A 17,560-nucleotide genomic window follows, 5' to 3' on the forward strand; every position below is an offset into this window, starting at 1 on the left:
AATGAGTGCTACTGGTTTTGTATGTCCGCTCATTCTTGTGGACCCGTATCTCCTCTTACTCTGATAGACCCGTATCGGTTCCCACTCTGGTGAACCCGTATTTCTTCCACTCTGGTGAACCTGTATTTCTTCCCACTCTGGTGAACCCGTATCTCTTCCCACTCTGGTGAACCCGTATCTCTTCCCACTCTGGTGAACCCGTATTTCTTCCCACTCTGGTGAAATCGTGTAACCCCCCCCATTCTGGTGGACCCGTATCGCTTCCCACTCTGGTGAAACTGTGTAACCGCCAATTCTGGTGGACCCCTATTTCTTCCCACTCTGGTGAAACCCTGTAACCTCCCATTCTGGTGGACCCATCTAGCTTCCCCAATAATAAGAGCTACTGTGTCCTGAGTTAAGCTGTTCAAATTTCAGCCAGTTCCTGATGAACGGAGCAAAATTTGCTTAGGGGTGGCCCCGTAGGATCCCTCCCACCGAGCCGGGCTTGGTCACTAATTCAAATATCCCCTATGAGCTACACAAATTTTATTAGCTTCCACAGGCCACCATCTGCTTGAGGAAATGTGACAACCCCAATAGCTAATATACGATTGTGAATTTGAATTCAGACCCAGCCTGGATGTCCACAAGAACTATTTTAATTTTTTTTTTTCTGTAGACCTCTTTAATGTAGAAGAAGTACAGCACTTACCTTTCAATTTCCTTAATTTGGCTTCCACTTCGGTTTCAATCAGAGGGAATTCCTCCCGTTTTGGACATCTGAAAGGAAAGAAAAAGGTCACATGATTTGGCTTCAACAAATCTCTGGGACTGCCTGACCGAGGTGCACCCACATGTCTTCACCTTCTGGGGAGACCTATTAAGCCCACATGTTTTCACCTTCTGGGGGACCCGTATCGCTTCCCACTCTGGTAAAACCGCCCATTCTGATGAACCCGTGTGCCCTCTGATTCTGGTGGACCCGTAACGCTTTCCACTCTGGTGAAACCATGTAACCTTCCATTTTAGTGGACCTGTATCTTCTTTGACTCTGGTGGATCCATCTAGCCTCCCATTCTGGTGAACCCATATCTCCTCTGATTCTGGTGAACCAATCTAGCTTCCCACATTGGTAGACCCATATCTCCTCTAATTCTGGTGGACGCATCTAGCCCCCATTTCTAGTGGACCTGTATCTCCTCTGATTCTGGTGGATCCATCTAGCTTCCAATTGTGGTGAACCCGTATCTCCTCTGATTCTGGTGGACCAATCTAGCTTCCCATTTTGAAGACCTATATCTCCTCTAATTCTGGTGGACCCATCTAGCCCCCGTTTCTAGTGGACCCGTATCTCCTCTGATTCTGGTGGATCCATCTAGCCTCCCATTCTGGTGAACCCGTATCTCCTCTGATTCTGGTGGATCCATCTAGCCCCCGTTTCTAGTGGACCCATATCTCCTCTAAATCTGGTGGATCATTCTAGCTTCCAATTCTGGTGAACCCGTATGCCCTCTGATTCTGGTGGACCCGTAATGCTTTCCACTCTGGTGTAACCATGTAACCTTCCATTTTAGTGGACCTGTATCTTCTTTTACTCTGGTGGACCCATCTAGCCTCCCATTCTGGTGAACCCGTATCTCCTCTGATTCTGGTGGACCAATCTAGCTTCCCATTTTGGTAGACCCATATCTCCTCTAATTCTGGTGGACCAATCTAGCCCCCGTTTCTAGTGGACCCGTATCTCCTCTAATTCTGGTGGATCCATCTAGCTTCCAATTTTAGTGAACCCGTATTTCCTCTGATTCTGGTGGACCCATCTAGCCTCCAATTCTGTCCCTCTTGGTTAGAAACCTATAAGTCTTCTGTCCTATAATCATACTTACACTTTTACTGTCTGTGCAATGACCTTCATCCATGTGTTCCTCTCCTCCCGTGAGGCTGAGTGAACTTCATACATCTCTGGAGGCTTATTGCTGATCAGAAACATCCCTTTCTCCTGATTGGCGATGTCCCTGACAATGAGGTTTTGTAATGAAATCACGGCTGACTTGTCCTACAATGTATTGGGAGAAGAAAAGATTAGTCATCAACTGAACATCTTCCAAGACAAAGCAGAAGACCATTTGGAGAAGCTTTTCTGAGGCCATTGGAGGATGTCTTTTTAACTTCTTACCAGGGTTGGAAAGTAGTACTTTTGGTCCTTTTCTTGGAGAAGAATCAGGACATCGGTCATTAGCAGCATGATGACATCTGGGTGAGAAAAGATCTACAATCAATATCTTGGAAAGCATACAGAATGGCTAAAACCCTTGTTTTTCTTTTCAGTAACCTTCTATAATGTCTACTACTCTAAGTTTTGTTGTAGTCGTCTTACTGGAAATAATTCTCACCACTTCTTGTTCCTAACAAGTGTTGTGTAGCCTGAAACTCACTAGTCATCTAGCAACTACAAACTTCAGCCTAAAACACTTTCACACTTGTACGATCTAAAAGTCGCCCGACTTTGCCGCAAATTGAAGCAATGCCTGTGTAATCTTGAGGTCCATGGACCTCAGGTCGAATCAAACTCGGACCAAAGTAGTGCAGGGACTACTTTAACCGGTTGCCGACCGCCGCAAGTACATATACTGCGGCGGGCACCCCCAGCCATGGAAAAGTCACGTATTGGTACGTCACTAGCTTGTGAGCCAATAGCGGGCGAGCGCGCGCCCTCGGAGGCGCGCTCCCGTCCCGGCTCGTTCCCTAACAAGTCCGTGCGTGTGACCGGCGAACCCGATGTCCGCCGGTCACTCGCGATCGTCCGCCATGAAGGGAGAAAGGCAGGCGGCTAATGTAAACAAAGCCGCCTGTCATTCTTCCCTGTGTAAAACAGGAGATCAGACGGTTCTACTATGTAGGACCGTTGATCTCTGTTCTTACACCAGTAGCCATGTCCAATCACAGTTAGAATCACGCCCCTAGGGACACACTTTACCCCTCCTTCCCCAATAAAGTTAACCCCTTCCCTCCCAGTGTCATTTTTACAGTAACAGTGCATATGTATAGCACTGATTACTGTAGAAATGTCACTGGTACCCCCAAAAGTGTCAAAAATGTCAGTCAAGGGTCCGATCTGTCCGCCGCAGTCCCGCAAAAAACAAAAAACCCAGATCGCCGCCATTACTAAAAAAAAAAAACAACAAAAATGACATAAATCTTTCCCTTAGTTAGTAAACGCAATAACTTTTGCGCAAACCAATCAAAATACGCTTATTGTGATTTTTTTTTACCAAGCATATGTAGCAGAAAACAAATTGGCCAAAAATGTTAAAAAATTTTGATTTTTACATTTTTTTGGGGGGGAATTTCATATAAAAAAATGTGAAAAATATTGTTATTTTTGCAAAAAATTTCGCTCTTTTTTTGTTTATAGCGCATGATCAAAAAATCGCACAGGTGATCAAATACCACCAAAAGAAAGCTCTGTTTGTGGGAAAAAAAAGACGTCAAATTCGTTTAGGTACGGCGTCGCACGACCGCGCAATTGTCCGTTAAAGTCACGCAGTAAAAAATCGCAAAAAACCCCCTGGTCGGAATGGGGGTAAAATCTTCCGGGGCTTAAGTGGTTAAAGCGCATGATCAAAAAATTGCACAGGTGATCAAATACCACCAAAAGAAAGCTCTGTTTGTGGGGAAAAAAGGACGTCAAATTTGTTTAGGTACAGCGTCGCACGACCGCGCAATTGTCCGTTAAAGTCATGCAGTCCCGAATCGCAAAATAGGCCCTGGTCAGGAAGGGGGTAAAATCTTCTGGGTAAACTTAAGTGGTTAAAGTCCCACAGATATGAATGCTACTCATTGGAAATCATGGGGTATGACTTTGCAGTCCCAAGTCGCACAAGTGTGAAAGTGGCCTTAGTTGCAGAATTTCTCAAAAGCTGGACTGACGTAGTGGCCATCTTGGTTTACAGACAAGAACATGACCAAGCTGGCCTCAAGGCTTACACCTCCACACCCCCCCCCCCCCTTTTCCCTCGTACCTTTGAAACGGCCAGCGGCGGTCTTCCACAGCAGGGACCCTTCGTGGACAAGCTTCCGTCTTAGTAGCTCCTCTTTGCCGAAGCAAAACTCGCCTTGGACGGAGGCGGCGGACTTGCTGTCCACTTTCTGGTAGATCTCCTGCAGTCGCAGGTTCTTCTCGTAGTTGTAGACCTCCTGGTCGATGGAGGTGATGAGTTCCTTCACTAAGGTCAGGGAGGCCGCCAGATCCTGGTACTCCTCCTCATCACCTACAGATAATTTATCAATGTCACAAGAAAAAAAAATATATCCAGTGCAGTATTTTATATTATAATGCTGAAATACAAAGATTTTCGGAGAGTTGACTATGGACTTTCAGTTTTTTATTTTTTCCTATTTAACCAAATTTTTAAAATATATATTTGATTCTTTAAAACGGGTAAATACACCAATTTCTCTTTTAGTCATATAAAAGGAACAAAGAAAAAAATTGCTGGAGAAGATTTTTGCTTTTAGTTGTATGTTTATACCAGTGGTCTCCAAACTGTGGCCCTTTGCTTGCCTTTATCTGGCCCTTGGGGCACTATTTCATCCACGGATACCAACAATGGGGCACAATTCCACCCCTACAGACACCAATGATGGGGCACTATTCCTCCCACTGATACCAATGATGGGGCACTATTCCTCCTACTGACAACAATGATGGGGCACAATTCCACCCCCACTGATGCCAATAAAGGGGGCACTATTCCTCCCACTGACACCAATGATGGGGCACTATTCCTCCCACTGATACCAATGATGGGGCACTATTCATCCCACTGACACCAATGATGGGACACTATTCCTCCCACTGACACCAATGATGGGGCACAATTCCACCCCCACTGACACCAATGATGGGGCACTATTCCTCCCACTGACACCAATGATGGGGCACTATTCCTCCCACTGACACCAATGATGGGGCACTATTCCTCCCACTGATACCAATGATGGGGCACTATTCCTCCCACTGACACCAATGATGGGGCACTATTCCTCCCACTGACACCAATGATGGGGCACTATTCCTCCCACTGATACCAATGATGGGGCACTATTCCTTCCAGTGATACCAATGATGGGACACTATTCCACCAACTGACACCAATGATGGGGCACTATTCCTCCCACTGACACCAATGATGGGACACTATTCCTCCCACTGATACCAATGATGGGACACTATTCCACCAACTGACACCAATGATGGGGCAGTATTCCTCCCACTGACACCAATGATGGGACACTATTCCTCCCACTGATACCAATGATGGGACACTATTCCTCCCACTGACACCAACGATGGGGCACTATTCCTCCCACTGATACCAATGATGGGGCACTATTCCTCCCACTGATACCAATGATGGGACACTATTCCACCAACTGACGCCAATGATGGGACACTATTCCTCCCACTGACACCAATGATGGGGCACTATTCCTCCCACTGACACCAATGATGGGGCACTATTCCTCCCACTGATACCAATGATGGGACACTATTCCTCCCACTGACACCAATGATGGGGCACTATTCCTCCCACTGATACCAATGATGGAACACTATTCCACCAACTGACACCAATGATGGGACACTATTGCTCCCACTGACACCAATGATGGGGCACTATTCCTCCCACTGACACCAATGATGGGGCACAATTCCACCCCCACTGACACCAATGATGGGGCACTATTCCTCCCACTGACACCAATGATGGGACACTATTCCTCTTACTGACACCAATGATGGGACACTATTCCTCCCACTGACACCAATGATGGGGCACTATTCCTCCCACTGACACCAATGATGGGGCACAATTCCTCCAACAATTAAGCTGAATGACATCAACGATGGGGCACAAGGTCTTCTCAATGACATCGATGATGGGGCACAATTCCCCTCATGGACACCAACAATGGAGAACAATTCCTCCAAGTGACACCGACAATGGGGAACAATTCCTTCCAAAGACACCAAGGATGGGGCACAATTCCTCCTAGGGACACCAACAATTGGGACGAATGACATCAACGATGGGACACAATTTTTTTCCCACTGACACCAATGAAGGGGAACAATTACTCTCATGGACACCAACGATGGGGCACAGTTCCTCATAATGACACCAACAATTGGGCTGAATGACCTCACCGATTGTGGCACAATTTTTTTTCCCAATGACAGAGGACAATTCCTCTACTGGACACCAACGATGGTGCACAATTCCTTCCAGTGACACCAACGATGGGGCACAATTTTTTCCCAATGACGGGGGGACAATTCCTCTACTGGACACCAATTATGGTGCACAATTCCTTCCAGTGACACCAACGATGGGGCACAATTTTTTCACAATGATGGGGGGACAATTCCTCTACTGGACACCAATGATGGGGCATATTTCCTCCCAGTGATGGGGCGCATTTCCTCCCAATTACATCAACGATGGGCACAATTTTTTCCCAATGATGGGGAACAATTCCTCTCATGGACACCAAAGATGGGTCATTGTTTTGTCTCCACTGTTGTCAGAACCTTTTGTACCCCCACTGGCCACATTCCGGCCCCCCTAAAGTCTGAAAAACAGTAAAATGACCCTTTGTTTAGAAAGTGTGGAGACCCCTGGCTTACACCAATCACTAAAGCCCCCCTAGAGAATCACCCTGGGCAGGCCTATACCAATATCCACAGACATAAAAGGGCCAGTCCACCCAAATATTAGAATTCCAGTATAGCAGGAGCCGGGGGTGGTCTGTCCTTGGCTTCCTATAGGTCTCCAAAAGTGAGACCTCCTTACTGTAATTCCCCAGAAACTCGGCACAGAAATCTCACCAACGGAGTTCTTGAGAAATGGAAGAAAATGCCGGTTGGTTTTAATTCTCCAGCAATCACCAAACTATCGTCTCTGGATGGACTGACACCCTTTTAGACAACATGATGGTGCGCAGGAGACACGTGCGATTTGTTTCGTTACGAAATTAAATTCGGATTACATTTTCGTTATTACACAATAGTAACGAGTTTCAACAAATCCGAAATAAAATTATAATGAAACTACAAAATGAATTTGTTTAATTTGGACCTTTTTTAATGTTTGACCTATCCAAAATAAAAAAAAAACATAAAAAAAAAAATCAAGAAATTACTTTATTTCTTGATTTTCTTTTATTTCTTGATTTTTGTTTCTTCTTTTATTGTTTGAACTAGGTGGACTTGTGTCTTTTTTTCAACCTGACAAACTATGTAACTATGACAATGTCTTAATGATCTGAATAATTTTAATCCGTTTAATTTTTTTTGTTGCATTAACATTTTTCTTTATTTTAAAAAATGAAATGGAAACATATTGCAATAAACACAGTAGGGTGTAAAAGTGAAATAAGATGATGATTCCTACTTAGGCTGCTTTCACACTGCTCCGTTGCAAAAATGCGGCAAGCACGCATATGCTTTTTTGCTGCGGGGCGTCACGTTTTTTTGATGCGTTTTTGCCAGGGTTTCCATTCATTTCAATGGAGAGGCAGTAAGGAAAGAAGAGAGGAAGAAAGTTGAGGAAGGGGAAAGGGAATTTGTTGTTTTGTTTTTTTTTTTTTGATTGTTTTGTTTATGTAAAATAAAATCTGATTAAAAAAAAAATATATATACATATATTATTTATATATATATATATTATTTATGTAAAATAAAATCTGGTAGCAAAAAAAATGTATTATATGTGATATAAAATATGATTTAAAAAAAAAAATGTATTATTTATGTAAAAAAGCAAAATATATACACACACATATATATAATTTTTTTACATCAGATTCTATTTTACATTTTATATAGATAGATAGATATATATATATATATATATATATATATATATATATAATTTTTATTTATTTTTTTACGTCAGATTTTATTTTACATAAATAATACTTTTTCTTTTTTTTAATCCGATTCTATTCTACATAAATAATATATATATTTTTTTTAAATCCAATTTTATATTTTACATAAATAATACACACACACATATATATATATATTTATATATATATATATATATTTTTTTTTACGTCACATTTTATTTTACAAAAATAAAACTTTTTTTTTTTAATCCGATATTATTCATGTAGAATAAAATTAGATTTGAAAAAAAAAAATTGTTTATGAAAATTATCTGATAAAAAAAAAAAAAAAATATATATATATATATATATATATATATATATATAAATATCTAGATGGATGGATGTATTATTTATGTAAAATAACATATATATATATTTTTAGATTGTAAGCTCTAACGAGCAGGGCCCACTGATTCCTTTTGTTCCAAATTGTATTGTAACTGTAATGTCTGCCTTCATTTTGTTAAGCGCTGCGCAAACTGTTGGTGCTATATAAATCCCGTATAATAATAATATATATATATATTTTTTTTTTTTCTTTATGTCACATTTTATTTTAATTAAATAAATCTTTTTTTTTTTAATCCGATATTATTCATGTAAAATAAAATTAGATTTGGAAAAAAAAAAAATTGTTTATGGAAATTATCTGATAAAAAAAAAAATGTATATATATATATATATATATATATATATATAAATATCTAGATGGATGGATGTATTTATGTAAAATAACATATATATAAATTTTTAGATTGTAAGCTCTAACGAGCAGGGCCCACTGATTCCTTTTGTTCCAAATTGTATTGTAACTGTAATGTCTGCCTTCATTTTGTTAAGCGCTGCGCAAACTGTTGGCGCTATAGAAATCCTGTATAATAATAATTTTGTATATATATATATTTTTTTTTTCCTCAAAGTTTTTTTTTACATAATAAATGTGTTTTTTTTTTCAAATTGAGGGGTCAAAGTCATTTTCTAGCAAAAGAAAAGTCGATATTTACATGTATGTGAGAAGTGTCAGAATTGGCCTGGTTGGAAAGTGGGTAACAAACGTAACCGTAACTAAAGAAATGTTTCGGTTGTGCAGATCTCTAGTAGGCAGAAGACGCACACGGCCGGCATACGGACGCAACTTGCCTACCTTTGGAGTTCTGAAGTATCCGATCGATGAGAACCGGGTACTTGGTGATCCTCTGGGTCACCAGTAGGATACATTCTGGCACACCGTGTCTTCGGAGTAGTTGGGAGCGGGTCATTTTCTGTGGAAGACCAGGAGGGTCAAATCAAGTCATGGAGATAAGCAGGCAACAGAATACCTAACCACCCCCCCCCCCCCCCAAGACCTCAACAAAACTCACCCGTATGAGCTGCTGGAACTTCTTGTCTCGGGAGAAGAGCTCCTTGTACAGCTTCACCGCCTTTTGATGCTGGCTGCAAAACTCGGTGTAGGCCTTCTTCATGTGCTCTGCGTTGGTCCCTGAAAACTACAATAAAGGCAAAGTCACCCCAAAATAAATCTTCATCCCCAACAACTCCATGGTATAGACTCAGAATGACAAGTTTCTAAACCCTCCATTTCACCAGGAGGACCTTCTCCAAGAGTTTTGTCCTTGGTGAGACTCAGCTTTCCAAAAACATCACTGGGGCCGTTTACAAGTCTGGTTGTACTTTATAAACCCTTTGGGACCTTTATTTGATCTTCTTTCTGTATATGTATCTAGAGATTGGTCTAATCGGGAGACTATATTTTAGTTGTCCAACTCTTTGGTACCATCTAAAGCAGATCAAACTTTGAAAATTAATTCTGCACTTCCCTCTTAGTCCTCGATCCAAGAGACCCAAACTTTGAAATTTATCTCTGCACTTCCCTCTAAGTCCTCAATGTAAGAGACCCAAACTTTGAAATTTATCTCTGCACTTCCCTCTTAGTCCTCGATCCAAGAGACCCAAACTTTGAAATTTATCTCTGCACTTCCCTCTAAGTCCTCAATGTAAGAGACCCAAACTTTGAAATTTATCTCTGCACTTCCCTCTAAGTCCTCGATCCAAGAGACCCAAACTTTGAAATTTATCTCTGCACTTCCCTCTAAGTCCTCGATCCAAGAGACCCAAACTTTGAAATTTATCTCTGCACTTCCCTCTAAGTCCTCAATGTAAGAGACCCAAACTTTGAAATTTATCTCTGCACTTCCCTCTTAGTCCTCGATCCAAGAGACCCAAACTTTGAAATTTATCTCTGCACTTCCCTCTTAGTCCTCGATCCAAGAGACCCAAACTTTGAAATTTATCTCTGCACTTCCCTCTAAGTCCTCGATCCAAGAGACCCAAACTTTGAAATTTATCCCTGCACTTCCCTCTAAGTCCTCGATCCAAGAGACCCAAACTTTGAAATTTATCTCTGCACTTCCCTCTTAGTCCTCGATCCAAAAGACCCAAACTTTGAAAATTATCTCTGCACTTCCCTCTTAGTCCTCGATCCAAGAGACCCAAACTTTGAAAATTATCTCTGCACTTCCCTCTTAGTCCTCGATCCAAGAGACCCAAACTTTGAAAATTATCTCTGCACTTCCCTCTTAGTCCTCAATGTAAGAGACCCAAACTTTGAAAATTATTTCTGCACTTCCCTCTTAGTCCTCGATCCAAGAGACCCAAACTTTGAAAATTATCTCTGCACTTCCCTCTTAGTCCTCGATCCAAGAGACCCATGAGGCTCCTTCCACTGAATCATTTTACTACATCCAATTATGCCACTCGATAGCCTTTCACAGACGTAAAGACACTTGCCCGTGTAAGAAACCAGCCTTCGAACATACCTGTTTGCACTCCCCAGGTGCTCCCGGCACCATATCCATCATCTACTCCCCACTAAACGCTAGTGGCGCCCCAACATCTCAGCTCTTTGTGTTCAAGTGAAAACAAGACCTATCCCCCATACTGTCATGTTGGAGGCTGCCTATAAAGTCCTCCTCCGCTGGTACTGGGTCCCAGCCCGTATTGCTAGCTTGAATCCCTCATATAGTGATAGAGGTTTTCGGGGGTTGTGGTCAACGAGGAGACAAAATCATGTTTGGTGGTCCTGTCCCCATTTGGTAGGATTCTTGTATAGGGTTTTTGGACTTTAGTTCACGCTCTTCCATACATCCATTCACAAGGATGCCAACTTAGAACTTCTACATTTTCCAATCCTGGGCTTTTTCTCCTATGAGCAGACATTGGCCACTTACCTATTTATCACCGCCAAGTGTGCAATAGCCAGGGCCTGGAAAAAATCCATTGTTCCGTTTTCAGAAGTGAAGATCATCCTGACGACACTAATGGTCAATGAACAGATGACCAGTATCCTCCATGACTCCCACCCTAAGATCATCAAGGTGTGGGCCCCATGGTGGTCTTACGCGCTTCCAACTCAATCAGTTTGGGTATTCCTGGTTAATCTCTGCAGCCTGAGGGAACTTCCTTCTTCTACTCGCTTCCTCTCTTTCTTTACTTCCAGCCTCCCACACCCCCCCTTTTTGGTTTGATCTTTGTTCACCCCATTTTCAAGGTGGATCGATGAGTCCACAACACCCCTAACCCCTGGGTTTTAGGACTCAGGGATCCAGTGTTGACCCCTGGCCCACGTTGGAGGGTTTGTTGCTTATATCCTCTGGGTGGGAATATTGTGGTTGTATTTTCTTTTTTGCATTTCAATAAAAACATTGTAGCAGAAAAATTAAACCCTGTACAACTGAGCATGAATGAAGGGAAGGCTGGAGTTCAGCTTTAGATAAATGAAACCAAATTCAGGTACATTTTGGACAAAAAAAAAAAAATCGAAGTTCTGGATGTGAGGACTTGTTCCAAGAATTCTAAGAATACCAAAGATGTCCTCAGGCTACTTTTATTGGTCTTATCACTGCTGGTCCGGCACAGGAAAAAGATGGGAATTTCACACTTGTCCAATTGGTAGGACATTTGTGGAAATGTAACGTTTACCTGTGCTGTATTTTTGGCCTAGGCCAACAAGGCCCAGGCCTAGGGCGGCACTTTGCAGGGGGGCAGCAACTGGTTGCTAGAACCGCCTCTCTCACCCCCCTCTCTCTCACCCCCCTTTCTCTCACCCCGCATCTCTCTTTCTCTATCATCCCCCTCTCTCTCATCCCCCTCTCTCTCTCTCTCACCTCCCTCTCTCATACCCCTCTCTCATTCCTCCTCTCTCTCATCCCCCACACTCTCTCTTGCCCCCTCTCTCTCACCCCCCTCTCTCACCTCCTCTCTCTCTCTCTCTCTCACCCCCCCTCTCTCTCTCTCTCGCTCTCATCCCCCCCTCTCTCTCCCTCCCTCACCCACCCCCCTCTCTCTCCCTCACCCATCCCCCTCCCCTCATGAGATCTCAGTGGTTCATGCTGGGACTTTTAGTCCTTCAATTTTGGAGGAAGCCACGTCCGTTAAAAAAGGAGTGGGGAAAATTTACATAGGAGGGGGCGCCCAATTTTAGTCTTGCCTAACCAAAATACACCACTGACGTTTACTGACTGGTAATAAAACAGTGAACCTTCTCTAGGCTGCTGTGCTGAAGCAGCGTGATGAATCGGGGTGTCATAGAACACTTCATACCAGGGCCAACTTTACCGAGGGGCAAAAGGGGCAGCTTTCATTAAAAAAAAATGTTTGACCATTTTAAAGACGACCCTCTTCATACATAGCTTTGTCAGCAATCTAGGATTGCAGGCCCATACCTGGTTGATGAGGATGTCTCCCAGCTTGTTGATGACAAAATTCTTGTTGCTGTCGGAAGCCAGAGAATCTTTGCGCCTCTCCAGCAGCTGGATGAGGAAGCGGATGTGAATGTCGCTGAGCTCGTCCACGCACGGGAACATCTTCTGCACCAGGGCCGGGTCCATCTGCAGATCCTCCACCAGCCCCTTCCGGAAGATGTTGGTCATGATTTTCAGCGTGCGGACGTGGTGGACCTCGGTTTGGATGAGCTCTGCGAAGATGAAACGAGTTTTCACCCCAGCTTCATACATTTTTCACACAAGATTCAACTGGGAAAAAAATGGATGAATCTTGGGTGACGACACCAATACACAGACCCCCATATGACTGTGAAGGTGCTGTAGGCCATTCTACCGCACTGCCAGTGCTCACCATAGATGACATCCTGACGTTTCATGACGTCCTTCTTGTGCTGCTGAAGATAATTATTATCCACGGCTAAGCTCCACGAGTCTGCCTCAAACTCCTTCTCATCCGTGGCAAAGTCACTCATCAGCTGGCTGTAGATGACATCGGCACCTGTTGCGGATAAACAGCCATTAATATGTAGGCCCCTAACACATGGGGCAGTCTAGCTACTGTGCATCCTAGTGCACCAAGGAGGGACAGGTACAGAAACCAGCCCCGCTGCCTGCGCCACTCAAAGTCTATGGCCAACACTGTACTAAGCGATGCCTGCATTTAGGGCCCTAAGCGTTCAGGGGATGACTGCACTTATTCAAGTCTGCCTTAGCCTATCACTAATGAAGGGTTATGCCACTAATGTGCACTGGGGAAGGGAAATGTTTTTTGTAGACCCCTTCTAGAAAAGTCCTCCTCTCCCAGGCTCTGGCTGGTGAGGATGTGAGTACAGAGGTAGAGTATTTGCTTCCCACACTGCAGCCAGGGGATGGAAGGAAAGGATCTTGATCTCCTAGCTGCCTATATGGACCTTGAGTAACCGAACTGGTTTACAACAGAGGCCTTTAAGGGTCCTAAAGGTGACCTGTGGCAGAGGCCTCAAGGGTCCTAAAGGTGACCTGTGGCAGAGACCTCAACGGTCCTAAAGGTGACCTTTGGCAGAGGCCTCAACAATCCTGCAGGTGGCCTGTGGCAGAGGCCTCAAGGTTCCTACAGGTGACCTGTGGCAGAGGCCTCATTGGTCCTAAAGGTGACCTGTGGCAGAGGCCTCAATGGTCCTAAAGGTGACCTGTGGCAGAGGCCTCATTGGTCCTAAAGGTGACCTGTGGCAGATGCATCAATGGCCCTAAAGATGACCTGTGGCAGAGAACTCAATGGTCCTACAGGTGACATGTGGCAGAGGCCTCAACGGTCCTACAGGTGACCTGTGGCAGAGGCCTCATTGGTCCTAAAGGTGACCTGTGGCAGATGCATCAATGGCCCTAAAGATGACCTGTGGCAGAGAACTCAATGGTCCTACAGGTGACATGTGGCAGAGGCTTCAAGGTTCCTACAGGTGACATGTGGCAGAGGCTTCAAGGTTCCTACAGGTGACATGTGGCAGAGGCTTCAAGGTTCCTACAGGTGACATGTGGCAGAGGCTTCAAGGTTCCTACAGGTGACCTGTGGAAGAGGTCTCAATGGTACTATAGGTGACCCGTGGCAGAGGCTTCAAGGGTCCTACAGGTGATCTGGGGCAGAGGCCCCCACGGTCCTACAGGTGACCTGTGGCAAAGACCTTAAGGGTTCTACAAGTGATCCATGGCAGAGGCCTCAAGGGTCCTAAAGCTGACCTGTGGCAGAGGCCTCAAGGGTCCTACAGGTGACCCGTGGCAGAGGCCTCAAGGGTCCTAAAGCTGACCTGTGGCTGAGGCCTCAAGGGTTCTACAGGTGACCCGTGGCAGAGGCCTCAAGGGTCCTAAAGCTGACCTGTGGCTGAGGCCTCAAGGGTTCTACAGGGTGACCTGTGGCAGAGGCCCAACCCAACTGAAAGGATATATGAAGAGTCTCCAGCAATGATCATCCCCCTACCTTCATCAATGAGAGACTCCACAGACAGCGTCCGGTTCCTCATGTTCAGGGAGTCGGTGGACTGTGACAAGATTCTTCTTATGCCCAGGGGACTTTCATCGTTCAGATTCCTGCACACAGAACGTACATTATAGACCCCACATACACCCTGCATTCTAAGAGTATTCATAAACATGTTATGTCATCAACACGTCTGAAGAACTGACTGTGTCCCCCGAGGACGAGCAGATTCTGTCCCACGCTCTGGGAAATTCTTGAATCCTAATAATTGCTATCTGGCAACACAGACAGTTCTTAATACTACAATTATGATACAAAAAGGCACCCCAGGGATAAAAGAAAAACCTTGCTGGATCTCTTAGATGGTGACACAATGAAGTTATTGCACTCAGGATCTTGATGTCAGAGGAGCCATTTTGTTGGTTAGAAAACAATTGGTGGTCTTTGGATTACAGTAAGCAGCGGTGGGAAGAGTGCTGATAAAGAAAAGGAGGACTCACCCCGCTATGTTGGTGGTGGAGACGCTTTTGGAGAGGGACAAAGATGACCGCCCGCGCCGGGATCCCAGCAGGGAATGTCGGAGGCTGTCAGAGGGGTAGATGGCGGAGTTGGGTCTCTCCCTTAATGTAGTGGCTGCAAAAAAAATAAATAAAAAATACAAAAATGGGTGAAAAAGAAGATCCAACCCAAAACCAGTCTTACAGATAAAAATATAAAAATATGAAATAATAAATGTTTAATAATTTATTGGCTTTCAGTCAACGGTTGGTGGGATGTCACCTTGCATGCACTTCCAGTTATTGCCTCTGGGTGGCAGTCAAGCATCAATTGTCTAAAACATTTGCAAATTCAGCAAATATCTTAGAGGCTGCCATTGCTGACCTCTAAATAAATAAAATACCAGTTTTCTGGCTGCCCTGATCTCACAGATCCAGAACCAACATGGAACTAGGCTTGCTCTCAAGGTATTGAAGCCTTCAAATTAATAAAACAGCCAGGTGATCGGTATTGGCAGACCAAGGTATTCCTATGGAAAAGGTCCCTTATAATCAATGCAGCAAACTTAATAAAAGGGGGGGGGCAGAACTGATCAATAATTTTACCTTGAGCGGAGCACATGTTAAAAAGGGGAGGGGCTTCTGAGAAGAATCTCTGGGCTCTCTGCAGCTTATGTACAGGAGATAGGCGGGGTGCTGAATTCCGCCCCCACCCGGGGGTTAGACTTTGTGTTATGTAAGACCTTTAGGGACAAAAAAAGGGGCGGGGCCTCACAGGAGGGCTGTCATTCAGATTAGATTGTAAGCTCTTCTGAGCAGGGCCCTCCTAGGCCTCTTGTATTTTATTGTATTGTAACAGTATTGTCTCCCTTTTATATTGTACAGCGCTGCGTAAACTGTGCTATATAAATCCTGTATAATAATAATACTTTTTTTGTGTGTAGAGAAGCATAAAATCATTTCCCGGGAATGAAATCTCTATTTCTAGAACAATTCTCAGACGTGAGGATCCATGGAGGAAGATACCTACTTTTATTCCGCAAAGACACGTTCTGAAGAGCGCTATTGTTCTTTATGAACGCCGCTTTCTGCTGCTGTACAGGAAGAGAAGGAGGACAACGAGCGTCACTTTCTGATCTTTTATTATGTGTATTATAAATATATATATACATCTCTAGTCTGTATTCTCCTCTCTATCCCCCTCCCCCACTTCTCCCACTCACCTCTCTCCCCTAATTTTCTGCTCATTCGCTGATTCCCTCCCTCCCCCCTCCCCACTCTCTCTCCATTCTACCCACCCCCACCCCCCACACACACACTCTCCTCTCTCCCCCTCTCATTCCTCCCTCTCCCTCCCCCCCTCCACACTCCCCCCCCTCCTCTTTCTCCCCCTCCCCACTCTCTCTCCATTCTACCCCCCCCACCCCCCCACACTCTCCTCTCTCCCCCTCTCACTCCTCCCTCTCCCCCCCCGCACTCTCTCCCCCTCCCACTCCTCCCTCTCCCGCCCCCCCCGCACTCTCTCCCCCTCCCACTGGCTCTCCTCTTTCCCCCCACTCTCTCTCCTTCCTCTCCCACTCGCTTTCCTCTCTCTCCCTCTCTTCCACTCTCCCTCTCCTCCACTCACTCTCCACTCTTTCCAGCTCTCACTTACTCTCCTCCCCCTTCCACTCTTTTCCCCCTCCCACTCTCTCTTCTCTCCCCCTTTTCCACTCTCTTCCCCCCACTACCTCTCCCCACTCCCCTCTTCTTCCACTCATTCTTTCTCTATTCCTCTTCTACGCTCCTCCCCTCTACAATTCTCTCTCCTTCTCCTCATTCTCCCCTCTACCATTCTCTCTCCTTCTCCTCATTCTCCTTCTCCCCTCTACCATTCTCTCTCCCTCTTCCATTCTCCATCTCCCCTCTACCATTCTCTCTCCCTCTTCCATTCTCCTTCTCCCCTCTACCATTCTCTCTCCTTCTCCTCATTCTCCCCTCTACCATTCTCTCTCCTTCTCCTCATTCTCCCCTCTACCATTCTCTCTCCTTCTCCTCATTCTCCTTCTCCCCTCTACCATTCTCTCTCCCTCTTCCATTCTCCTTCTCCCCTCTACCATTCTCTCTCCTTCTCCTCATTCTCCCCTCTACCATTCTCTCTCCTTCTCCTCATTCTCCCCTCTACCATTCTCTCTCCTTCTCCTCATTCTCCCCTCTACCATTCTCTCTCCTTCTCCTCATTCTCCTTCTCCCCTCTACCATTCTCTCTCCTTCTCCTCATTCTCCCCTCTACCATTCTCTCTCCTTCTCCTCATTCTCCTTCTCCCCTCTACCATTCTCTCTCCTTCTCCTCATTCTCCCCTCTACCATTCTCTCTCCTTCTCCTCATTCTCCTTCTCCCCTCTACCATTCTC

General features: G+C 44.8%; 1 protein-coding gene across 3 annotated transcripts in view; it reads right to left on the minus strand.

Moving 5' to 3' along the window:
- The window catches only part of ARHGEF2 (Rho/Rac guanine nucleotide exchange factor 2), a 150,315-nt gene that overhangs the window by 11,753 nt on the left and 121,002 nt on the right, over window positions 1–17,560 (minus strand). For all 3 annotated transcript variants that reach the window (XM_082275564.1, XM_082275565.1, XM_082275566.1), the window contains 11 exons: window positions 16,198–16,261; window positions 15,171–15,303; window positions 14,671–14,780; window positions 13,072–13,218; window positions 12,660–12,910; window positions 9,300–9,425; window positions 9,083–9,200; window positions 4,002–4,250; window positions 2,156–2,232; window positions 1,866–2,035; window positions 695–762 (listed from right to left, as the gene is read on the minus strand). In XM_082275564.1, coding sequence (XP_082131690.1) covers window positions 695–762; window positions 1,866–2,035; window positions 2,156–2,232; window positions 4,002–4,250; window positions 9,083–9,200; window positions 9,300–9,425; window positions 12,660–12,910; window positions 13,072–13,218; window positions 14,671–14,780; window positions 15,171–15,303; window positions 16,198–16,261 — 1,513 coding nt within the window. The remainder of the gene's footprint in view (window positions 1–694; window positions 763–1,865; window positions 2,036–2,155; window positions 2,233–4,001; window positions 4,251–9,082; window positions 9,201–9,299; window positions 9,426–12,659; window positions 12,911–13,071; window positions 13,219–14,670; window positions 14,781–15,170; window positions 15,304–16,197; window positions 16,262–17,560) is intronic.

This window comes from Pelophylax lessonae (genome assembly GCF_965119305.1).
Source record: "Pelophylax lessonae genome assembly, chromosome: 13".
NCBI lineage: Eukaryota > Metazoa > Chordata > Amphibia > Anura > Ranidae > Pelophylax > Pelophylax lessonae.